This window comes from Copidosoma floridanum, unplaced genomic scaffold, assembly GCF_036245765.1.
Source record: "Copidosoma floridanum isolate Cflo_tuat_1 unplaced genomic scaffold, Cflo_Japanese_pri ptg000013l, whole genome shotgun sequence".
Classification (NCBI taxonomy): Eukaryota; Metazoa; Arthropoda; class Insecta; order Hymenoptera; family Encyrtidae; genus Copidosoma; species Copidosoma floridanum.
The window spans coordinates 14,600,101-14,624,466 of record NW_028321890.1 but is presented as its reverse complement, the minus strand read 5'-3'; the positions used below and the strand labels follow the sequence as shown (position 1 = coordinate 14,624,466).

The following is a 24,366-nucleotide window of genomic DNA, read 5'->3' as shown; positions in this document are numbered from 1 at the left end:
GGCTTCCAGACGTCGTCTTCGATCTGGGTGACCTGAGAATACTCCAGATCGTTTTATACTTACTTCTGAATGCTTATCCAAGCTACCGGAGTCTTCCCTACGTCGTCTCGAGTCGGCCTTTGTCCCGTTTGTAGCCCAGCATCATCTGCAACTCGACTCTGTAGGCACACTTTATATTTTCCCTGAGTAACTTATTTAGCCATGGCCAGGTAAGCAACGACTCTCGTGGTTCAGAACCCGCCTGCTTCAGAATTGTTATGACTGGACTCGTTTTCCAGTTCTTCAAGGTAAGCTTCCGAGGCCAGTATCAGATCCTTCTAGGGCTTGATATCACGGTTAGTCGAAGCCTAGTATTTCTCTTACCTTTTAAGAATGTCTCACAAATGACTCGTCCTTTTGTTCTAGTCGATGTTTCAGGAGCGACTCTTATAGGTCGCATTATCCTCTTATAGTTTTTTAGCTTAACTGCCTATCCTCTACCAAAGTCCTCTTACGCTTAAAGTTGGCCATCTCACCATCTCCTATAGCTCCCTTTTTTTGTCGTCCAACCCAGTAGCTACGGACGCCTGGTTGCCAACGAAGCGCTAATACATTGGCCTCGTCGTAGGCACTATCATCTTCACCTCCACTCAGAGCGAGTTTATCTCCTGGCGCTTACCAGTGGCGATCTTGCTACGTTGCTGAAGTACCGTAGGACGCTCTGCGACCAATGTTCCGTAATATGCCAGCTGTTTTATTATGTTTGTGTGTAGCGCGCTGTCTTGTTCAGCACCACTTCTAATTCCTGGACATTCACGTTGACCTTGACGAGGGCTATAGGTCTGGCTGGATCCTGGCCTTTTAACTGTGGCATCGGCAACCGAGCTCGATTTTCTTGAAGCTCTTGTTGTCGATGAGTTTTTTTTTCCGCCCCAGCTATGCGTCTCCACCCAGCTAGGCTCTCCTTATAGAGGCTGATGCTCTACTTTGTGGCTTCGAATTTTCGCGTGGCATTGGCGTGTCTTTCCGACAACCATGAAAATACAGTAAATTTTAATAAATTCAAAGTAAAAATATAGTAAATAATAGTTTTATATGTACCCTTGTTGCAACGTAAAATGTACTAAACCAGTTTATATTACGTAATTTCGTTTCAGTGACAATGTAACTTATACAATCAATGCTTAGTTTGTGCGAGCATATCAAAATAAAGAGCTTTCCTGAATTTCGATGCAAGCAAGAAGTTTGCCAAAAATCATAGCAAAATAATTTTATTGGTAGACTTTTAATGTTTTGTAGTAATTTTTTTTTGTTCTGATATTAAACAAAAAAAAAATATCAATTTATACAACAAAACTATCATCAAACAAAAAATTATTATTAACAACTTTTTAATGCTTTTTTGGAATTAATTCTTACTTTTTTGAAAGTATGTAGAGGCCTCAAAATTTGAAAAATCAATGTAGACCTAATACTATAATAGACTCTTGTTTTCCCAGAATGAATCAAAGCCAGTTCTTTCTCAAATTACTTTAAAGGCTTATTACAAAGACCGTAGGATAACTAGTATTTTTTTTAATTACTTAATTTTTTATCATTAGTAACATAGTATTAATCAACTATGCTTTGTTCGCCGTTAGTGGAATCCTTATTTTAATACGTATTATACCTATAAATGGTACAGCAGTATATGTGTTAATCAATAAATAAATGAAACAAATATATAACTCGTATTACAAATGAATACCTTGTTTTATATAGGTACGGGAAATACGTGATGATGATAATGTGAAAAAGTTGAAATCACCGAAAGAACGGAAAGGTAGAAAGGAATGGTTATCTGTGCCGGCTTTCTGTGATTGGCTCGAATTTGAGAAAATGAACACCAAAAAATTTTGCTGCAATTTATGTAAAAGAAGCCTAGCTGGCAAGTTTTATAATATAAAAAAACACGCACTGTCAACCAGGCATTTAAAAAAATTGGAAGAAAAACTAGGAAAAAAACCACGGTTCACTAAAGCTGACTTTAAAATTAACAACGAAATAATAAGGAAGAAAGCTATTGCTGAATTAAAATTCGCTGCACTGATCGCTAGAAATAATATACCGTTTAAGGCGGCTCCTAAAGTACTTAAAGATATGCAAAACATTGTCAATGATGGAATTATATCTGAGTTGCACATGAGCCCTGCCAGGACGCGAAACTTAATCGTCAATGTAATTGGTGAAAATGCTAAAGAGGACCTCGCTAAATTACTGCAAAAAATATATTTTGGTATTTCTATCGACGAAAGCACGGACTACTCGAAACAAAAATCTTTAGCCATAAGAGTTAGATTTGCGGATCCCCAAAGCAGGCGAATTAAATCAGAACTGTGGGACCTGTATCCGATTTTTATTCCCGGGGCAAAAGCCAAAGCTGACGCATCACGCTTAATCGAGTGCATTGAAAAATCGTTCTCTGATTTTGAGGTCCCAATAACAAATATAATTGCATTTGCAGCTGACGGTTGCTCAACGATGATGGGCCAAGTTAGTGGTGTTAAAGCTCGTTTGCAAGAAATGATTCCAGGCATTAAAAGTGTGCAGTGTCCATCTCATATCACGCATCTTTGTTTCAAACACGCGATGGAAGAAATACCAAAAGATGTATTTGATTTAATCAATAATTTTTATACCATGGTTAAACATTCAAATAGATTGCGGGATTTTGAAAATGTGCAAACTCTTTTAAATGTTAAAAAGCACGCCATAAAACGTTACATTGAAACGCGTTGGCTCTCATTGCAGGAATCTGTCGATAGAGATATAGAGCAGTGGCCAGCTCTCTATTATTTTGCAAAACAACTGGCTGATGAGGGCGATGAGTTGGCTACAAAAGTAGTAATTGCAATGGACAAACCTGACATGAAGTCGTATTTTTTTATGTTGCAGCATGCATTGGGCCAATTAAATTCTCTGAATTTATTTTTTCAAAGGAGTGACGTAGTACTTCATGAAGCCAATTATTTCGTAAAAAAAACGTATAAAAATATTGTTTCCTCCATTATGAATCGGAAATACGTGGTTGAAACTCCAGCTGGTAAACTAAATTTATTTAACTGTAAGGAGTACTTACCTTTCATAGATTTTCAGTTGGGTGACGGCGTTAGGCACGAAGTACTTTCAAGACCAAACGATATGAGTTCATTTTGCGTAGCTTCATTTAATTTTATCTTGTCTATCGCTTTAGAAATGAAAAACCGCTTCAACAACTTTAATAATGAGCTACATAGTGCAGTAACTTGCTTGTTACCACTGAACGCTCTATCGATTCAGTATCGTCTCGAAGATCCAGATGCACTTATTAGATTTACAAATTATTTTAAAAAAATGATTGTTGACGAAGAGCATCTTTTACAACTTCAAAGTGAGTGGAATCTACTTCCAGAGTTAGCGATTGACATTAGCGTCCGTGTGTACGATATGAAAATCGATGAATTCTGGTGGTATATCAGATCTATGCATGTCGATGATGTTTATATTTTTGAAAGAATATCGTCTCTAGCTTTAATGGCACTATCTGTCCCTCATTCAAGCGTCGATACAGAACGAGATTTCAGTGCAATGAATAACTACAAAACCAAGAATAAGAATTTATTAAAAGTCGAAACAGTTGACGGAGCATTGCGAGCTCAACAGCATATTAATACTTTTAAAGGAGGCCCCTTTCAACCGGCAGAATCAATGATAACAAAATGCATGAAAGGTAGATATTATAAAAACAAATATGCTGAAGGTCGAGTACGATAGTTATTCTTCTAGAAAAATTAGACAAGAAGCTCAAGTGTGTTACGAATGGATAAATAATCCGGTAACCCAAATGTTATTGAAGATACAGGAAATTTTTTATTGTATTTACGAATTTTCTGAACCTTGTAATATAGTATATTATTATCATCAATAAATTTTAAATATTGTAAACAGGTTATGATGTTAATTATATATAAACTTGTACTAATAACATGTTACTGTAAAATCCTAGGCTAGTGGTAAGCAATTTATTCGAAAATTTTTTTTTTCATACAGTAAATAAGGTTTAATTGGCAGATCTTTGGATTCTACCAAAAGTAAGAATTATTTTTATTGACTACACATTATATTAATGAGTTTATGATTCAAATCAATTTAGAAGTAGCTTCAGTATTTTATTGTAACAATACTTTATATTTTTACCTTATTTTCCAATGAAGACAGAATTGCTTATGTACTAATTTTTTTAAAAATATTTTTATTATTTCTTGTAATCATACACAATACTAGTGAGGATCTATTATTACGCAATACATAATGGCAATAGCAAGGAAAGAGTGATAGTAATAAACTTATTCATAAAGCGAAATTTATTGATAAACCGGAAAGCGAGAATTCCATGGCACGCAAACTCATGTGACCGTACTTTCTGCACGGTCGATAAACTTCATAATACTGCGTAGCACTAATGGTAAAACAGGCACCCGCTCTTAATGATAATTATGTTCTACACTGTAATAGAAACTATTAAACAAAATTATTGAGTCAACAAATTATCAGTATTGACTAAAAAAATGTCAAGTTTTTGGTAATACCATTCAACCAATGACATTTATTATCATTACGATACTCAGCGTATACTCATATATGTTTGCATTTGAGATTTTAGAAGAGAAATGTTGATTCGAATGCGTCTTGGATAATTATTGCGTTATCAATTGTATTTCTTTTATCATTTGATCAATAATTTAATTTTTACTAGTATTTTTTTTGCAAGTACCATATTTAAATTTCGCGCGCTTGATCGGTGGCCACTTTTAAGATCGCTGGTGCATATATAGGTATATGAAATGCTCGAAGGACCAGAAATTAATCCTGCAGTAGCCAGCGCCAGCAGTTTCACCGAAACAAGCGAAGTCGTCGCAGTGCGAGACGTTCGTTAGACGACCATTTCTGGGAAATTTTATAACGGCTCTTTGTTTTTTGTTTCTGCCTAAATCGCACAAAAATCGTCAAATATTTTGTCTAGCTCCATCCCTAGTGCGATAAATTTTGTCACCCTGGTTAAATGTTAATGTAAAAGAGTAAATTTCACAAAATGGCGTCTGAGAGGTTAACAGGTACGTCCGCATATATTTTGCGATTGTTTGTTCATTTTTTATCGCTGGTCCTCAATTTTCTATTTTCCATCCACATCCTTAACCCCCAAGTTTTCAGATAGTATCTCTTGTTTAACGATTTTCAATTCGTGCAACGGTACTTTGTCGACGAAGAAGAGATGACCCGGGTCCCTTGGGCAAAAAATTTCTTTGTCATTGTCCTTTCCAGAAATATCCACCCCCTGCAACCTTTTACATTGCAATGAAAAGTTGCTCCCAAAAAATGGACACTCAACTGATTAATTTTTGCATTCTTAACAAAGCACCAGCGTCTTAACCTCTATTGCACAGAATCATGATGAATTGTCTGCCATTTGATTTTGCTCTTTGGCTATGATAAAAGTTGATGTTTTTTCCTGCTGAGTGTTTCATCACGTTTTTATTGAACTCACATTACAATATTGTTAAGGGTAGAGTAGACTTTGATTCAAATGTTATTGAAAACGTGATGTTTCAGACACTACGGACAGTTCCAGCGGAGAGGAGGCCATGTCTCCTATTCTTACTGGATCTAAAAGGTCCCACTTTTCTTTCGATGAGTCCTTGGAAAGATGCTCCAAGAGCAGTCGCCGAGGTGAGAAAATTAACAATTTTCCCACTTTATTTACGTGAAGTATATTACTAACACTCCATGACGCTCTAAAGATTCTAGTTACACCGAAAGCCACGATAGTAAGGAATCAGAGGATGACACCAAGGATGATCATTGTTTCGAAAAGCCAAATTTCTATGATGATAGTTATCGTAGTGAGAAGTCTGATGACGAAGTGGATAAACAAACCCACAGCTCATACTATCACGACAGTAGCTTATCTGGTACGTACATAATTTTAAAATAGCTTAATTTTTCCTTCGCGAGTTGATGACATTTTAACAGCTGCATGTGTTGAATGAAAACTGATAGTTATTGATTTTTTTTTTTTTTTTTTCTTCGACACAGATCAAACGGATGAATTTTCAAAATCTCAAACTGACGCCGAAAGTACGAAAAAAAATGTCAATACTCCTGGAGCAAATAGTCAGTCCGAAGCCAGGAATAAAATTCAACTTATGATGCAAAAGATGGGTTACGAGGCTGGCAAAGGTTTAGGTAAATCATTACAAGGTAGGGTGCAACCAGTCGAAGCATCATCTCAGAAAGGTCGTCGAGGTCTCGGACTTGAATTAAAAGAATTGCAGAGAGCCGAAATTGAATTTGATCCTGAAAAAGAAGTTGTTGAAGTGGTTGAAAAGATCATTTGGCTAGAAAACACCCACGAAGAGTTGCCATTGGATGAGGAAGTAACCGAATGGGAAAATGAAAGATTAGTTGGAAAATGCAAAGACACTATTGATAATGAAACAATGTTTTGCGACGAATTTATTGTACGAGAAGTGGTCAACTCAAAAAGCGTGTTTGATAGACTAGATAACAGGGAAATGCAAGAAGCTAGAACTCGATCTAATCCATTTGAAACGATACGCGGGGCTATGTTTCAAAACAGAGCAGCCGTTAAAATGGCCAACATAGACAAAGCCTGTAATTTAATGTTCACAAACCCACTCAATCTTCAACCGGACGAACTGTTGTACTTTGCTGATGTTTGTGCTGGACCTGGAGGATTTAGCGAGTATGTTTTATGGAGAAAAAAGTGGAGAGCCAAAGGTTTTGGTTTCACATTAAAAAGTGAAAATGATTTCAAGCTCCATGAATTCCAAGCAGGGCCTTGTGAAACGTTCCATCCGTACTATGGCGTTGATGATACTGGCGATGTCTATCAGCCGAAAAATCAAATAGCCTTGAGAGATCTAATTATGTCGCAAACAAACGAACGAGGAGTACATTTTATGATGGCTGATGGAGGATTTTCAGTTGAAGGACAAGAAAACATACAAGAAATTTTGTCTAAGCAGCTGTATCTTTGTCAATGTTTGGTTGCATTGATGATTGTAAGGACTGGTGGACATTTTGTGACCAAAGTATTCGATTTGTTTACTCCATTTAGTGCTGGCTTAGTGTACATATTATATCGTTGTTTTAACCAAATCAGTATTTTCAAACCAAATACCTCCAGACCAGCCAACTCAGAAAGGTACTTAATTTGCCAAGGAAAGCGACCAAATATTGATTTTATTACCAACTATCTATTTAGAGCAAATGAAAAATTATTGAAGGGCAACAAAAACAACGATATCTTAGAGTTAGTCCCGTCGCAGAAATTATTTGAAGATGAAAGGTTTTTCAACTATCTAAAAGAATCAAATGAAGAGTTGGGTAGGAGGCAAATAGTTGGATTGAAAAAAATAGCTCATTATACGGAACACAAAGACTTATTTGAAAGTAGACAAAAAATGTTTAGAGAAAAATGTTTAAAGTACTGGGAAGTACCAGATGAGTCTAGATCATTGCCGTCTAGAATGGCACCTACCACTAAAGTACAACATTTATTGAGGGGTTCTAGTAGTATATTGGAAAAAATGGCTTACAAAGATGCAACAAAACTAAAAAAAGAAAATGTTAATACTATAATTACCAACCAATTGGATTGGTGCTGTGTGCCATGTTCTTCTGGTGATAATGTTACCTCGATGTATGAAGACGTTGCACCTACAATGTACCTTGGTATGGGCCGCTCACAAGTTTTTAAATACACCAATGGACAGTGGAAGCCACTGAACGATATTCTTATAGATTTACCACGCGATACATTAGTCTATGCAGAATTGGTGTCAGAATTGAGAAGCGAAGAAAGAAGTCAAATAAAAACTTACGGGCTTCACATAATTGATGCTTTTCAACTTGGATCTGAAAACATTTCCCAGAAACACATAACAGAAAGGTAATGAATCTTTCACTTTTGTTTAGTAATCAGTTGTGGTCGTGATGTATTGTAAGTAACCATTTAATATTTACAGATGGAAACTTATAAACTTGTTCTGCAAATCTCTTTGGAAACCAACAAGCAATCCATTTTCACCAGTTAGAGCCAAAGATTGGTTTTACCTATCGCCTAGTCTAGGTGAAAAACTAAAATTGGAAGCTAAAACCATGAAAAACAAGTCGAAAGTTTTGGGTTACTTTCCCATAAGGCACCTCCATGAAAACGACAGCAATCAACCGTATTATTGGATACCCAGGAATCTCATATTTTTCAAAACTCTAGAAGAGCCATGGGCTCGACACTTTAGCAATAAAAATCATAGTTATTATTTTTACAATATAAAAAAACGAAAGTCATTTTGGGAGCGGGAATTGCCGGATGAAGCAAAAGCTAGTTTTGCTAAAGTCATCGGAACACGGGTTGTATGGAATTGGCCGGAAGATAAATCACTTACTATGAATGAATTTGTAAATATTATTAGTAAGAAAAATGAAAATCCCAAATAAGCAGTCTTTCAGTTATGAAAGTTTTTTTTGTTTTATTTCAATTTTTTTTGAAAAACTAAAATGTAAAGAGTGCTCAAAATAATATCGATCTCTTCGGTCTAGGTTGTTATTATCAAACAAAATCAATAATTTTTTTACTAGAAAAAGTTGAATTGCATGTTGCGTTTGAAAAAGTTCCATATTCTTATTTTATTTCAGCTATATTTTTATCTAGAAGCTAAGCCATAAGTTACATTTTTGTTTCTTAACTTTTGTTATTTCCAATGTATTTTATTACATTATAGGTATCAATGTAAATATGTAAATTTGTAAAAAAGAATCTTTATTTACAGTAAAAATGTAAAGTACAGCGTTATGAATAAAGTTTGAATTGTTGCAATGAATTTTTCGTTAAGATAATTAGATATTTATTTGTACTGATGGCACCCAACACAGCAACTTCTATTCCAAAATCTACTATCCTTTGTTTTCCTACTTTTAATCCTTTTTCTGGCTTTTCATATACAAACGCGTGCCTCGTGTGCTCGACTATTGCAATCCAAGATCCATCTGAAGAATGAAAATAAAAACAACATGCACATTAAACACAAGGATACCGCAGTTGAATTTTTTTGTAATACATACCAGGTGGCGATATACAAAACTGTTTATTCGTTTTACTAGCTTCAATGTATCCAAATCCTGGAAAAGTGTAGCTATGCGTGTGGCTCCACTCATCATCATTATTACATTCATTTAAAATCCACGCACATCCATCATGATCATGCCTCAAGCATACAACTTGATTAGAAGATTGTTTATCCATGAATAGAACTCTGTTGCTACTGCCCAACATTGCCATATGCGTGATTTCATGGGAGTCGATGTTTATTCTTTGTAGAATATTTTCTGCTCCGCTAAAGTCACAATCTTCCAACTGTTCTGAGTTAAATCCAATGGCAGATTGACCTTGTGTATTGGACTCTTGATTTTCTGAACATAAATGCGCTAATCTAGAAACCAAAAGAAATAACATAAATACATATTATACGTACCTAAATTCTGCAGTTATTTTGCAACCACAAGCAATTTTTTAAAATCTTGAAAAATTCAGTTATTATGTGAAAAGTGATACCTTGAGTGAATTTCAGCAGCTAATGCTTCATTTGGTATGTACTCGCCACCTGTATCACCTTTCAACAATTCACTCCACATCAAACCACTCTCGCTTTTAAAAAGTTCAACTTCTAAAGTATCATCTTTGAGTTTCCAAGTTGTTAACTCTGAATCCAGTTTGTAGGAAGTCTCTCCATGTAGCAAAGTCATGTCACTCACAGCTATTGAAACGTTAAACGGCTTAACGTCAACTTTGGTAGTGATGCTTTTGTACTTTTCTGGAATTTTAACGTAAACCGTTATCGAGTTTTCATCTTGAGACCAGCTATACTTTGGAATTTTTATTTGCGTCTCAACATTCCCTTTTTTCTCATCTGTTTTAACAGGATTTACAGAATCGTAGTCAAACTCAACGTGATCTTGACTGATAACATGACACGAATGTCCATTCTTTTCAAAGTAAACCATATCTATGGAACCTTTCACTTTCATCGTCTGTTTCCTAGCTAGCTTTACAATCTGAGACTGATCTTCGTTGTTTGCGTTGTAATCATAAGTTAAAAATATTAGTCTCGAAAAGCGTTTGCCTTTGATTTCATCAATTTTATACAGAGCAACAATTATTTTTGAATTTTCGTTGACAAACCTTGCATCTAATACGATGGCAGGCTCAACGTCATCCATTAAAAATATTTTCAAACATCCGTCCTTTTTTATCAAAAATTCCAGCGCTCCTCCTCCATTGCTTATGACAAATATATCCTCTGATGCAAATGCAATTGAAGGATTGTACAAACACTGGGCAGATTTAGCAGCGATGGTTTTACTAGTGTGCACCAATTCCAATGCTCCGGTTGGCATGAATTTCCAAACTCCACCATTGGTATCGACAAACCAGCAACTGGAATCGAATGGATTTTTAAATAAATGATTGTGGAATGCAAACAGCTTAGCTTCCAGCCATGAATCTCGGGACGAGCTCAATTCGACGTGCAAAATTTCTAAAGAAAAAATGTCCAACTTAATAAAGAGAAATCAATTTTTTGTTTTTAACCTCTACTCTCTAGGTTACACTCACCGGCATCAAGTTTCTTTTCGCACTTTATGGGTATTTCATCAGAGCAAAATTGATACTTTTCAAAATCCGCGTTCAAAAGATTTCTATCTGGACGTAGTTCGATTATTTTCGTCATTCTGCCTTCTGCCTCCTGTAATATCAAAATTGCTGAACAAAAGGCAACAATGACCACCGATTTTATCTTATTTGTATACTCACTACTTGTTTTTTTGTTCAAATTAAAATAAAATAAAAAAAATATTGTTATACTTACGCCTTCACCAGAGACGGATTCGTATACTCGTTTACTGTCAATTGTTGACAGTCAACAAAAACAAACAGTATGCGCGCTTCTCCGCATAAGATACGCGCGTTTTACGAAGCGATTTCACGCGCTAGTAATATTTATGAAATGTCGAATAATAAGAGCAATAACTAATGCATTATTGAAACACTTGAATGATTTCTTCTTTCAAAATAACACAAAATTTTGCGTCGAAAACAGTTGAATTTTAAAACATTGAAAAACCAACGGATTTTCTACTAATTATCCACCATATCCGGATTTGCTATTTTTAAAATCGAATTTTCTACCATTTATGACCGAAGGGAGTGACCTCATTAATACCTTGATAAGTTTATTTTATCATAAAACTCTCATTGTCCTTACGAGAAGCACGTGAAAATATTTAATTTTTAGAGCCGTCTATTAGCAGCCACACCAGCTCTGGCCACACTGTTGCTCATCCCATTCCGAGACAAACATTTTATTTGTTCAAAGTGAAAGTGTCGAGTTTTGTTGAAAAAAAAGGGTTTTTTTAAAGAAAAAGTATTGATTTTATAGTTTTTCTCAATTCCTCGAAAGGCATGAAAACGGAAAAATCAGATCTTTTTTTCTATGTCTCTGTATATTTCTTTATAATTTTTTTCACGGAAATCGTTGTTTTCACGTTAAAAACGCGCTAGTAAGATTTATGAAATATCGAATAATAAGCGCAACATGTGATGGTTAAGAGCCTAATGTATGTACTTGTTTGTTAAAATATAATTATTATGCGATTATATAACACGTGTTTTTATGTCAAGATGAAAAACTAAAGAATGCGGATATCCATTTAAATTGATGTGAAAATTTACATTGTGGAATAAGTTACACGTTTTAAAACGAAAAAAAAAAATTAAAAAAAAAAGTGACAGTAAAAATATGATTTGATATTAGTACATGACATGTGATAATATTTTATAATGTTATGATTTGATTAAAAATAATCGAAGTTAAAAATTTTAAGCTGCATATTGATAAAAAAAGATTTTTTTTTTTAATATCATTGTTCTATCAGTTTTTTTTGGAAAATCAGTTTATTTATGTTATTACTATGTGTACGTATTAAAAAATGATTCGAAAATATGAAATTTTGAGACTTCATTAAAAATCTCATCTGATTAAAATTAAAAGCATATTTTTAATTATTACGATTGTATATTCAGTACTCGTTTTTTCAAAAGAACACAAAATAAGGAGCAAAAATATGAAAGGCTGTTTAAACGCATTATAACTGTAAAAAAAAAATTTTATAATAAATATGGACAGAATACAATATGTAAGTTGATTAATGTTGGAAAATTATATTAAGTTAAAGCAGCAGACATATGTTTTTCTTGGTTTCTCAGAATTTTCATACTTTGTAAGAAGAAATGAAAAAAAAGAGAGGAATTTGGTTTGGAAAATCGCAAATAATAAAACAGGATACTGATTTTTAACAGAAATGTAAAAATAAAAACAAAAAATATGTACACACCAGCAAGTCACCCACGTCCTACTTACCTCACTTACCTGTAGGTACGGATTGGTGAGCTACTACAAACGTAGCAAACTATTCAAACCGAGTCCGCCCACGTGGGTGACTGTAGACTTACGTCATGAGCCGGTGAGCACACATCTCTGAACGATCGATCACAATTCGGTCTATATATACTAACCAGAGTCTTTTTTCGCCACATCGGCCACATGCGGGAGCGAATCATGCTGCCACGCGGTCAGAGATGCAGTTACACTATCATGTCAGCATTTACAATGCTGCAGTGCAGTTATGTCGATAACCAAAATACATATAGGTACATCAAATCATTTTGCCTACTTATGTGTTATTTTTAAAGAGTTTTTTAAATAATGGTGCTAATTTTCGTCCAGGATGGGAAAAAAATAACATGTAGGTGACTGAAAAACAATTGTTTACATTTTTTTGGGCCAGCAATTTAATGAAACAGACAATGATTTCAATCAATGAATGAAAAAAGAAATTAATTTTGTCAAATACTTATATTCATAATATTGTTATGATCGATTTAATATCATATTTTCTATACTCTTGCATTTATCTATTACCTGTCTAAAGAAATTATTTACTCTTCTTCGTTTATCGATAAAAACCTGATTACATAATGTTTAATTTTAAATTAATAGGAAACTCAGCTTCTTGCATTACTACTTAACATTTAAAAAAAATAAATAAATAAAAAACCATTTAGTATACTATTCTAAGTTTCGACGATCTGGGGCGTCCAAATTGAATTGGTACAGAAAAAAGTAAAGTTGCATTACGTTACGCGTTTACACGTTTTGTAAAATGTTGAAATGGGCGATTTTTCTTGAAAAAAGTATGTTGGAATGCAAATTATCAGAATTGATTCATGACTGTGATGGAGTCAAACTATATTTGCTTTTTCTAGTGACCCTAAATTTTTCATGGCTCAAGTCACATTTATTGGTCGTTCAACTTTTTTGTCTTGTCTGGTAAAAATGAATCACCTTAGATTCACATCATAATTCGTGATTACGAATGTTATAAAGTTCTCTGTAATCAAGTTCAAAATTTAGCCAAAAGTGCTAAAACACTCACTTCCATACATTTTATTGACAAAACATAATTCAATTAATACAAGCAAGTAAAGGAAGTATAATAAAATATGTTTCGTTACGTAAAAAATGTTTTTTACAAGTTTATTATAATATAATGTACCACACCATACACCATAACCTTAATTTAAAGCCTTCTACCACGTCGCCCACCCTTCCTTCTTGTGGAATCAGAAGGAATAGGCGTAACATCCTCTATCCTTCCAATCTTTATACCAGATCTGGCAATTGCTCTTAAGGCTGATTGAGCACCAGGTCCTGGTGTTTTCGTCTTGTTTCCACCTGTTGCTCTAAGTTTTATGTGCAGGGCAGTTATCGATAATGTTTTACATTTTTCAGCAACATCCTAAAACAAAAAAACAAGGTAACTGTAACGTACACAGTAAACAATAACAATGCTAGAGGTGTAGAATTTAGAAAAATTTGTATCCAGTTTCATTTGAAAAAAAGTTATGTTTAGTATACTTTTTTTTAGATAATGAAAAGAGAATTGCTTTCCCATACACATGAACGCGCTCAAGATTAATTTGTTCTACATCTTAGTGCTGCCTGAGTATGGATGTTTGAATTTCATTTTGAATGAATAAACAATGTTTCTAGTAGAAAGGTATAATATGTACCTGAGCAGCCAACATAGCGGCATAGGGAGAAGCTTCATCTCTGTCAGCCTTCACTTTCATTCCTCCTGTGACACGAGCTATGGTTTCTCTGAAATAAACATACAAATGATTTTGATTATTCGATTAAATGTAATGCTTGCCATGGTATTTAAAAACAAGATTTTAAAGTGATAAAAAGCTTTTGAAAATACTGATCATTTTTTTGATATATTGTACTTTGTTTCATGAAGAAAGTTATATAGTAACTCCTAAACATGAAAAAAAGATTCAATTTTCCACACACATGAACGCACAGGAAGAACTTTGGTTGAATTCGAGTGCTGCCTGAGTGTGGCTACAGCAGTATACATATGTATACTTGAAGCTTCAAGAACCACAAACATGATTAGTAAAACGTATACAAGTTATTCCAAAGTAGAAAAGCGTCAAGATATGAGAATGAAATGGCAATACTAGTTAGTAGTTTCACATGCAGTACTGCAAACTCGACATTATACAGCATCTTATATTAGATTGTACAGATGTATTTTGTAAAACTTAAAAGGACCTTACCGTCCGGACAAGTCAGTAACGTGGACAAAAGTGTCGTTGAAAGAGGCAAAAATGTGGGCCACTCCAAAAACTTTCTCGTCTTCTCGAACTTGAGGACCCAAGCTTACTTGGACTTCCTCTTTTTGAACCTTGCCTCTTTTAGGGGCCATTGTGTTGCTGCAAGTATAACAAACAATAGTAACTATAGCGTCAACATCACCATTCAAATTGAAGTTCTTGTTAACAATATGCACATCTAATCAACGAGAATTTATGGCAAGAACAACAAAGCAGCACAATTGGTAAATAAAAAAAAAAATAAAAAAACAACACAAACTAATCACGAGGTTATGAATGTCGACAGCGGAAGACTAGAGAACAAGCGTGGAAGGTCGTCGTTAACCGCGGCTCCTGAATCTCGTATCCGCTTGCATCCCGGCAGATATGTAATCAACGTTACATAGCATAAATTCACGATATGATTCAATTTTCGTACTTTTTTACAAACCTTTTATTTTATCCCACGAATCAAGATAGAACAAGATAAAAGTAAAGAAAACTTTCAAAACATCATCACCTTTTTCCGGACAGAGATTATAGAGACGGAGACAACTCAAGTTAGGTGGCCTTTGGCCGGACCTACCGTCAAAGCCATCTAGCGGAAAAAAAACGAAGTAATAAAGCATCGACTGCTCTCGTAAGATAAATTACCATTACAAATTGTACCATCATGCGGGTGTTTTCCGCAATCGTCACCAGCAACCCGATATTAGAAATGAATCCACGCGGCGTGTACGGCCCACTCACGGTGCTGGAGGCTCCGTGTACGGTCCAACTAGCGGGCCATGCACGGCCTGTTTACCGCGTGTGATCAGGTGCCCGATTAGAAAAAGTCTACGGCCCGCCGGAGACCACCATACGGGCCGTAGACGGTGCGCCGGACATAATACTCCTGGCCCGTGGCCCGTGTAACGCGTGTGATCAGGTACGTGTACGGACAGTACACGGCACCCGTCACTCATGGCTCCCGTGTACTACCTATACCCTGACCGTAAGCGGTCCGTACAGTATATATAGCTATGGATATGAGCAAAAGTAAGCGGTTAAATTTATGCTAAACACTAAGTATGTCTTGCAAATAAGGCACGACCAATCTACAAGATACCAGAGCAAAAAGTGTTATTTGAATAATAGAATTCAATTTTAATATTTTTCCATTATCAAATGTAAGTGAGTATTTGTATCAATATAACTTTGAATAAAAACTAACAAACGCTTTTTTATCCATTTTAAAACGTTTTTTGATATTAAGTGTCTTCATAACAATACTATAGGTAAAATTAGTCATTAAAAAAAGTGTATTTTTAGAAAATCTACAATGGATGACAGAATAAATAAACGTATGAGCATTTATTACACATGAGATGTGTTAGAAAAAGAAATAAAGAAACAGGTAATGATAATGAAAATAGTGAAATGGTTTTAACTAATAAAATTCATGTGATGGAGGATAATATTAAAAGTAATTTAGAAGATAAACAAACTATTGAAATTGAACAGTGACTGAAACAATGAACAAAATGAATAAATAATCATTGATTATTTATTAAAAAAATTTTAATTAATTGACAATACTTTACCATTATCATCACACAAAACATTATTCAAAGAAAATCTGATAAAAAAATATAAAGTTGAAAAATTTGATCCAAGTGATGCTCGTGACAATTCAAAGATAGCTTACTTTGGAAGATTACTTTAAAAAATTAAAAGAAAAAACAACTGTCTGCTAGTCATATTCAGTACCACAGCCTCACGGGTAGTACATGGGCAGTCCATGGGAGCCGTAACATACGGCAGCCGTGTACTGTCCGTACACGTACCTGATCACACGCGGTAAACAGGCCGTGCATGGCCCGCTAGTTGGACCGTACACGGGGCCTCCGGCACCGTGAGTGGGCCGTACACGCCGCGTGGATTCATTTCTAATCGGGTACGTGTACCTGACGGTAACGTAGAGCGCCAATTTGAATTAATTATCTGGTGACGACGATTGCGAAAAACACCCCAAGCGGCGTTACCACCACGACGTACGTAACTTTTTAGCCTCTGATTTTATCATTCTAGTAAAGAGAGCACGGTGTAAGATGTACGTGAAGTTATGTGTAGTAATTAAAGTAATTACTACTAAGTAATGCCATATGGTCGATTTTATTAAACCATATGAATTTCTATATTTTTGGAGGTCGACTTTTGGGTAAAAAAATAGATTGTAAACTTGCCGCAAACAAAACAAACTACGTCAACTTTTTATTATCTATCTATAAGATTAGTTGCGGCTGGTTTATAATTGACTTAATGGCTCTAATCCTGAATACTCTGATTTAGAATTCTAGGGCCACTTTTTAGTTCAGAAATCCGCAACGCTAGATGGCGCTGATCAAAAAAAATTATTACTACTTCTTGCAGTAGTGTCATTTAATTAATTATAAACCAGCCGCAACTAATTTGGTTAGTGTAAAATAAAAAGTTGACGCTATTTGTGCTATTTGCGGCAAGCTTGCAATGTATCTTTTACCTAAAATTATAAATATATAGGAGGTAACTATTCAGGTTTAAGATAAAAATGAAGAGCCTCTTCACGCCATAGTTCCGAAATAGGGTCCGGGACAGATCAGAGTTCCACTGAGTGCGTACAGTGGAGGCCGTTCAATTCGTTGAGCGGGAAATTCAAATATTTAATTCCCGTTGGTTGATTCGATCACATAACCTCTTTCATTGGTCAATTTTATACTTCCCGCTCAACGAATTAAACTGCCTCCAGTGTACATACATTTCACAAAAGGCCCTTGTCAGGTAGCCTTAATACATTCATCCTTCCTTATCATCGTATCTAAATTACGTATCCATTACAATATAAAAAAAAGTGTCCTATTTTTTTATTAAATCCTAACCTCATGTTCATGTAAATACGAGGATTTTGTGCGAAGTAGACACATCGTGTTATCTCCAAAAAAAAAAAGAAAGGCATCCAAGCCTTACAGAGTCAATCACACAAAGTGGGGGAGGCCAAGAGAGAAAGAGCAGAGAGAGAAAGAGAGAGCCTTCGAGCGAGCATCAGCATAGGATCCAAGAGTAAGTAGGTACAGTTAAAACAAATTCGCCTTATCCGACAGATTTTATACATCTTTTCTCTCATTTTGTCAATTTTATTTTGGGAACCATTGGCAACTGAGTAAGTAGGTATATACTTAACTTGATACACTACCAGGTCTTCAGGGGCACATAGACAAAGACCCAGAATTCTTCCGTCGATCCACTCACAATTCACAATACTCCTATATCTATATAAGTAGGTACAAAACAAATCAACCCAACGCACACAACACGGCGCAAGTGTACGCTCTCTTTACTTACATTTCATGTGAAGTTTCTCTTTTAACTTTTTTTTTTCCTCTCTTCCAGTAGTTCCAGTACCTTTAAGCAATCACACATACGTATACGTATAAGTGAAAAGCTTTCATAAGAAAACTCGTTATCGTTACATTGATAGGTACTACACTTTCTCTTTTCAACTTCCTATGCTCATGTGCTTACGCGTATAATAAGTAAGTGTAAGGCCAAAGAGCGTGTAAGTACAGAGTACAGAGGGAATCCAGAAAAACTGCAGTGTCAAGTAAAAAGTTAACTGTTCACGAGTCTAGAGTGTCCATCAGATTCATCCAGGCAATTCATGCTCTAGATATATCCTCTGTCAAGTGTGTTGGTGTGTGATAGTGTGAAACACTCGCCTTTTTTTCATCTTGAATACTTATGCTATGTAAACTCCAGATGCATACAACGCTTGCGGTTGTATTTTGAAACAAAGGGAGCTTGGTTCCATCACTTGACACCGTTTACATTATTTACCTCACACTTATACACGAGGATTTCAGGGTATTGCGAGACCATGTGCTATAGTTTTTGTTTTCTTTCAGATACCGATGCCATGGTGTCTTCCTTCTGATCCTTAAACAAGAGTTCCTGTAACATCAGTTCACAGAGTTGTATTGTGTACGTTGCCAAAGAAGAGCTGCCTTCAGCTGTCAATGAACACACTGCAGGCCAGGAATCGTTCCGTCGTTGTAACGGCAAAAAAATAATTATCATTGACGCAACAAAGTCATGATGAAGAGCCTACCTAAAAAAGAAAGCAAGATGCGTATCAGGGCCTTCCCGGTGAGTTTGTTGTAAATATTTTTCCCATTAGACGCCCTTCGAGCTCATAATGTTGTATTTACAAAGGTCTTTTTATTCCTTCATTTCTCACACACTGCGGTGCAGTAATTGTATATCATCCTGTCTTAAGTTAAACAATAATGAGCTTCTATAGGTGGTTAGAAATTTCTGATTTTACTCTCTTGATAGCTGTGATTGTGATATACGTATGATTTATTGATTGATTTTTTGGAAAAACAAACAATTTCTACCTAAGTTTAAAAATTGATAAAATCATGGTTATTGTATGATTAAAATCATGTGCTTTTCCTCGATGTGCTGCATTTTTTTTCATCCAAAATCTTTTTCGTAGCTTGTCAAAAGTCACGGCACATGTGAGGTTATGCATCCTTTGCACCAATGGACATCACCTTGGTAACTGAATAACAAATTGTTGATCTTTTGACAAAGAAAATTTCCCAGTGAAAATAAAAAAAATTTTTTGGTTATACAACTCTTTGCCAAATTTTCAGTTCAAAATACGATGATCAATCGTAATTGTGAACCCTAATTTTTTTATCTTCTCAACACCACTTGTTTGTTAAAAATGTTTTGTTACAAAACATACAATTTACTATATCGTGGAAGGTGATGTGTTTGTTTAAAGTATTCTACATTGGTGTAAGGACTCATAAGACTTGAGTCTTATAAATGCAAGTTCTTTATACAAAGATCAGCATGGATATCAGTCGATTCACGAAATCAACTTTGCAAAGTAACTTGAGAAATTTGAACCACAGAACTGTAGATCTAAGATTTTTAAAGCAAGACTCATCTGTTCCCTTTATGATTACAGAAAAACTTGTGAGTCTACTAACATTTTGGATGTCTTTATACATTTCACTTACAAATTTGTTGTTTTTATAGACGTCTATGGATGAAAGATACGTAGAAAACATCTGGGCTCTTCTCAAAAATGCAATTCAAGAAATTCAAAAGAAAAATAACTCCAGTCTCAGCTTTGAAGAGCTGTATCGCAATGCCTATACAATGGTTCTGCACAAATATGGCGAGAGACTTTACACAGGACTGAAAGAAGTTATTACACAGCATTTGGTGAACAAAGTGCGCAAAGATGTTCTGGATTCTTTGCACAACAATTTTTTACAGACATTAAATCAAGCATGGAATGATCATCAGACTTCTATGGTGATGATTAGAGATATACTCATGTACATGGATAGAGTTTACGTACTGCAAAATAATGTGGACAATGTGTTTAATTTGGGACTAATCATATTTCGTGATCAAGTGAGTTGAAAATTTTATTTTTCCATATCACAGAATCTAACGCGAATTTTCACAATGTAAATTTCGATGTGGATGGTAAATTTTTCATCTGTTCGCTTTGCACTTCAATTATGTTCTTGCAATTACACATCAAATAATATTAAATTCAAAGTTTAAGTATCATTTATAAATTTATTACATTATGCTTTATTGTGCTCGTGTAAATTATTTTTATGACAAAAGTAATGTAAAACTGTTGGACGACTAATGTGGAATCACTAAAAATCACTAATCTGAATAATTGTGTAGCTATGTTAAGGAAAGTCTTAAAAAGTTTAAGCCATGACAAACTTGAATATCGCGTCTAGCTTCCAGTTGGTGTAACGTATAAATTTGTATTTTATTGACTCTTGCATTTAACAGGTTGTTAGATATGGCAATATCAGAGACCACTTGCGCGAAACCTTGTTAGGAATGGTGGCTCGCGAACGAAGAGGTGAAATCGTAGATCGCATAGCTATCAAAAATGCTTGCCAAATGTTGATGCTGTTGGGCATCAACAGCCGCCAAGTTTACGAGGAAGACTTCGAAAGACCCTTCCTCCAGCAGAGTGTGGAGTTTTATAAGGTGAATTTCACTTGTAAAATTAATACTTTCAGGTTTTTGTACGAAGTAAAAATACAATTTTTCGTTTTCAGATGGAATCACAAAAATTCTTAGCTGAAAATAGTGCATCTGTATACATAAAGCAAGTTGAAGCCAGAATAACAGAAGAATCAGAAAGAGCTAAGCATTATTTGGATGAGTCAACGGAGAATCGGATAGTCGAGGTCGTTGAGGAGGAACTAATAAAAAAGAACATGAAAACTATTGTAGAGGTGAGCTTTGAAAAAGAATTATGTTTGATTTGAGCTTTTATATTGGGTTAAATGTCATTTTCTCAATAGATGGAAAACAGTGGCGTCGTTCATATGCTTCAAAACAAAAAAACCGAAGACTTAAGCTGCATGTATAAATTATTCTCTCGAGTTAATGATGGTCTGAACACCGTATGTGGCTGTGTTTCACAATACCTAAGGGAAAGGGGTCGAGCTCTTGTTCAAGAGGAACAAGATGCCAATACCAATGCCGTTCTGTTTGTTCAAAATCTTTTGGATTTGAAGGATCGTTTCGAACATATTCTACAACATTCGTTTAGCAATGACAAACAATTTAAGCAAATGATTGCTTCAGATTTCGAATACTTTTTAAATTTGAACACAAAGAGTCCTGAATACCTTTCATTGTTTATCGATGACAAGCTGAAAAAGGGTCTCAAAGGAGTAAGTTTTATTATGTTTAATCAGTTTTTATACTAAGTTGCATGTATATAAATAATAATAATATGTTGTAATAATAATAATAATAATAACAATAATGTCTTGTTTTTATTAGATGACAGAACAAGAAATCGAAGGTATTTTGGATAAAACTATGGTACTATTCCGGTTTCTACAAGAAAAAGATGTCTTTGAAAGATACTACAAACAGCATTTGGCCAAGAGACTTTTGCTAAACAAATCCGTTTCTGATGATAGCGAGAAAAATATGATTTCAAAACTAAAGGTGGGTGTAACAGAAATTCTACAGTACACGCATTTTCAATGTAGCGATATTGGCCACTCGTGTCTTTAAATATGTAGAGTCAAGGAGCGTTCAACGTCGACATTAATATCCTGCTCGCTATGAGAACACTGAACCCTGGTCCTCACAAAGATTCCTTGGGTTGCACATTCTTAATAGAATAATAAGCCTTTTGAGTAATATATATTTCGTTGAACATTTGACTTACTCCTTGTTCATTTCCTGGATTCCTGAATGCAAAATAAGTCAATACATGTTATACAAACGTTTTAGATACTATTTTATTAATTTCTTTTTGTTTAGACTGAATGTGGTTGCCAATTTACATCGAAACTAGAAGGCATGTTCAAGGACATTACTGTCAGTAACACAATCATGGACGAATTCAAAGAACACGTCCTTGCTTGTAATGTGAGTACGATCATTTTTTACTCACGATATGGTGCAATGACTTACAGTCCATGCCACTTTTATTTATTGTTAATACAATATTTTTAGATGACATTAAGCGGTGTGGATTTGAGCGTACGAGTACTAACAACTGGATTTTGGCCAACTCAAGCAGCCACTCCCAAATGCAGTATGCCTTTCGCACCTCGCGATGCCTTTGATGCCTTCAGGCGTTTTTACCTTGGGAAACACAGTGGCCGCCAATTAACACTGCAGCCCCAGTTAGGTAAGTTAAACAATTTTGAATTGAACAATCGAAGGTGGAAGAGCCCGCAATACTTGTATTGAAAAATATTTATTCATCAGGTTCGGCAGACTTGAATGCCACCTTTTATGGTCCAAAAAGGGATGACAGCAGCCTCGCTGCTGACTGCCCAACGTCGTCGTCCGGCCGAAACGGAACACCCTGCATCGCGCGCAAGCACATCATACAGGTGTCCACATACCAGATGTGCGTGCTCATGCTGTTCAACAATCGCGAGAAGCTGACGTACGAAGAGATACAGAATGAAACAGATATACCCGAGAGGGATTTGATAAGGGCTCTGCAGTCGTTGGCCATGGGTAAAGCAACGCAGAGAGTTTTGCTCAAGTATCCCCGAACGAAAGAAATCGAGCCATCTCATTATTTCTGCGTTAACGACAGCTTTACCAGCAAACTGCACCGGTGAGACACTGGAAATATTGATGTTATTTCTTCAACTTGAGTATTAAAACATCGCCTTACATGATTATATGTATTTTTTTTCAACTGTTTAGAGTGAAAATTCAGACGGTGGCAGCAAAGGGAGAATGCGAGCCAGAGAGAAAAGAAACTAGAAATAAAGTCGATGAAGACAGGAAGCACGAGATTGAAGCTGCAATAGTTCGTATAATGAAAGATCGTAAACGGATGGCGGTAAGTTTTACACTTGACGATCACATTGTTGCAAGCTGCTTCTACGAGGCATAATTTTCTCATATGAAAAATAATTTTAGCACAACTTACTCGTCTCGGAAGTTGTGGATCAGTTAAGAGTCCGATTTTTACCTTCGCCGGTTATTATTAAGAAGCGCATAGAAGGTCTGATTGAGCGAGAATATTTGGCACGCACACCAGAAGACAGGTACGAAAAATCATTTGACAGTCGAAATAATTATATATTTCTATGAAAGCTATAATTCTATGAAAGCTATAACTGAGAAATATTTTGATTTTCAGAAAAGTGTACACGTATGTCGCATAATCCTCATAAAAAGGATTTGTACAAACATGTAAGTGGTTTTATAAAGTTGATTCAACAGTTTTAATTGCAATCAAGTGGAAAAATAACGCCTCTGTTTTTCCTTTGCAAAACAGTGTATTTTTTTCAGAAAAAAATCCCCCCCGGATTTTGGAGCTTAGTAAGCCAGATCTTCTTGAAGCGTTACATTATAAGTTATATATATGAAAAAGAAAAAAAAAGAAGAGAACACTGTCAGAAAAATTGATTATAATAATGAATTTAAATTATTCGAAGCTTGACGAATATATATATATATATACATACATACATATTTTTTCACCATCCTCTTTTTCTCTTCTATCGAGTATCGGTTATGATTCATATACCTATAACTTCATCAATCGTACCGTTATCTGTACACGGTATACAGAGTTAAAATAACTATGCGTGAGGGCATTTTGATTCAATGTTTATTTTGTAGAAAAGAAAATTTTGTACCTCATTCTTAGAATTTGATAAATTTTTATGTAATATTAAAAATGTTTAAATATTCTAATTGTCCAAAAAAGGGGGAAAAAAAGTTTTTTGGCATTTGATTTGTTTTTAACACTTTTGTAAATGTTAAATTTTGTGTATCAGTATTTCCTTGAGACAAAAATTAAGAGTCGAATGATTTACTTTTATTGTTTTTTTTGTTTTCGAAACACGATAAAAAAATCGCGGTTATCTAAGTATGTAACAAAGTGACCCTTCATTAATTTCTTCTGATTTTATAATTTTTTTGCATGAAGCTTCCATCCACAAGAAAAAAAAGCTGCTTTAAAAATCATATAAATGACGCGATTTCGAAAACACAATGTTGAA

At 35.0% G+C, this 24,366-nt stretch overlaps 5 protein-coding genes across 17 annotated transcripts; 3 read left to right on the top strand and 2 right to left on the bottom strand.

The window, feature by feature from the left end:
* Positions 1 to 201: 201 nt before the first annotated feature.
* Positions 202 to 2,932, top strand: LOC149374887 (general transcription factor II-I repeat domain-containing protein 2A-like). The gene is made up of 3 exons (XM_089590708.1): positions 202 to 209; positions 1,947 to 2,846; positions 2,914 to 2,932. Exons 1-3 carry the CDS (start codon positions 202 to 204, stop codon positions 2,930 to 2,932), a joined length of 927 nt encoding a protein of 308 aa, XP_089446834.1.
* Positions 2,933 to 4,893: 1,961 nt separating this feature from the next.
* Cmtr1 (Cap methyltransferase 1) lies at positions 4,894 to 8,900 on the top strand. Its single transcript, XM_014350962.2, has 5 exons — positions 4,894 to 5,111; positions 5,608 to 5,724; positions 5,796 to 5,966; positions 6,091 to 7,969; positions 8,046 to 8,900. The coding sequence occupies exons 1-5, from the start codon at positions 5,090 to 5,092 to the stop codon at positions 8,515 to 8,517; spliced, it is 2,661 nt and encodes an 886-aa protein (XP_014206448.2). The 5' UTR covers positions 4,894 to 5,089; the 3' UTR covers positions 8,518 to 8,900.
* Positions 8,870 to 11,018, bottom strand: LOC106637971 (nudC domain-containing protein 1). The gene is made up of 5 exons (XM_089591288.1): positions 10,944 to 11,018; positions 10,691 to 10,820; positions 9,632 to 10,613; positions 9,142 to 9,509; positions 8,870 to 9,066 (listed from the first exon to the last, which is right to left on the bottom strand). Exons 2-5 carry the CDS (start codon positions 10,803 to 10,805, stop codon positions 8,870 to 8,872), a joined length of 1,662 nt encoding a protein of 553 aa, XP_089447414.1. The 5' UTR covers positions 10,806 to 10,820; positions 10,944 to 11,018.
* A 2,638-nt stretch (positions 11,019 to 13,656) lies between these two features.
* Positions 13,657 to 15,375, bottom strand: Rps14 (ribosomal protein S14). 4 transcript variants are annotated; one of them, XM_014350966.2, is made up of 4 exons: positions 15,315 to 15,375; positions 14,759 to 14,914; positions 14,207 to 14,294; positions 13,657 to 13,932 (listed from the first exon to the last, which is right to left on the bottom strand). In XM_014350966.2, exons 2-4 carry the CDS (start codon positions 14,905 to 14,907, stop codon positions 13,714 to 13,716), a joined length of 456 nt encoding a protein of 151 aa, XP_014206452.1. In that variant the 5' UTR covers positions 14,908 to 14,914; positions 15,315 to 15,375; the 3' UTR covers positions 13,657 to 13,713. The 4 variants fall into 4 exon arrangements, with proteins under 4 accessions (XP_014206452.1, XP_014206451.1, XP_014206454.1 ...); XM_014350965.3 differs by having other exon boundaries at positions 15,246 to 15,354; XM_014350968.3 differs by lacking the exon at positions 15,315 to 15,375 and adding an exon at positions 15,075 to 15,195.
* A 137-nt stretch (positions 15,376 to 15,512) lies between these two features.
* Cul3 (cullin 3) lies at positions 15,513 to 23,821 on the top strand. Of its 10 annotated transcripts, XM_089591282.1 has the most exons (15): positions 18,121 to 18,135; positions 18,203 to 18,463; positions 18,715 to 18,955; positions 19,862 to 20,245; positions 20,648 to 20,851; positions 20,923 to 21,102; positions 21,172 to 21,546; positions 21,659 to 21,829; positions 22,151 to 22,258; positions 22,346 to 22,523; positions 22,604 to 22,964; positions 23,057 to 23,195; positions 23,276 to 23,403; positions 23,499 to 23,551; positions 23,637 to 23,821. In XM_089591282.1, exons 3-14 carry the CDS (start codon positions 18,902 to 18,904, stop codon positions 23,521 to 23,523), a joined length of 2,307 nt encoding a protein of 768 aa, XP_089447408.1. In that variant the 5' UTR covers positions 18,121 to 18,135; positions 18,203 to 18,463; positions 18,715 to 18,901; the 3' UTR covers positions 23,524 to 23,551; positions 23,637 to 23,821. The 10 variants fall into 10 exon arrangements, with proteins under 10 accessions (XP_089447412.1, XP_014206441.2, XP_089447409.1 ...); XM_089591280.1 differs by having other exon boundaries at positions 23,499 to 23,821; XM_089591286.1 differs by lacking the exons at positions 18,121 to 18,135; positions 18,203 to 18,463 and adding an exon at positions 15,513 to 15,527 and having other exon boundaries at positions 18,911 to 18,955; positions 23,499 to 23,821.
* The last annotated feature ends 545 nt before the right edge of the window (positions 23,822 to 24,366 follow it).

Coding starts and splice junctions, on each gene's coding strand:
- Cmtr1 (XM_014350962.2), top strand. CDS start 5,090: ATGGCGTCTGAGAGGTTAACAG. Junction 5,112..5,607: donor GGCGTCTGAGAGGTTAACAG/GTACGTCCGCAT, acceptor GTGATGTTTCAG/ACACTACGGACAGTTCCAGC. Junction 5,725..5,795: donor CTCCAAGAGCAGTCGCCGAG/GTGAGAAAATTA, acceptor GACGCTCTAAAG/ATTCTAGTTACACCGAAAGC.
- LOC106637971 (XM_089591288.1), bottom strand. CDS start 10,805: ATGACGAAAATAATCGAACTACGTCCAGATAGAAATCTTTTGAACGCG. Junction 10,614..10,690: donor CGAAAAGAAACTTGATGCCG/GTGAGTGTAACC, acceptor TTTTTTCTTTAG/AAATTTTGCACGTCGAATTG. Junction 9,067..9,141: donor GTTTTGTATATCGCCACCTG/GTATGTATTACA, acceptor TTCATTCTTCAG/ATGGATCTTGGATTGCAATA.
- Rps14 (XM_014350966.2), bottom strand. CDS start 14,907: ATGGCCCCTAAAAGAGGCAAGGTTCAAAAAGAGGAAGTCCAAGTAAGC. Junction 14,295..14,758: donor GTTACTGACTTGTCCGGACG/GTAAGGTCCTTT, acceptor TGTTTATTTCAG/AGAAACCATAGCTCGTGTCA. Junction 13,933..14,206: donor CCGCTATGTTGGCTGCTCAG/GTACATATTATA, acceptor TTTTTGTTTTAG/GATGTTGCTGAAAAATGTAA.
- Cul3 (XM_089591286.1), top strand. Junction 18,956..19,861: donor TGCGTATCAGGGCCTTCCCG/GTGAGTTTGTTG, acceptor TTGTTTTTATAG/ACGTCTATGGATGAAAGATA. Junction 20,246..20,647: donor TAATCATATTTCGTGATCAA/GTGAGTTGAAAA, acceptor TGCATTTAACAG/GTTGTTAGATATGGCAATAT.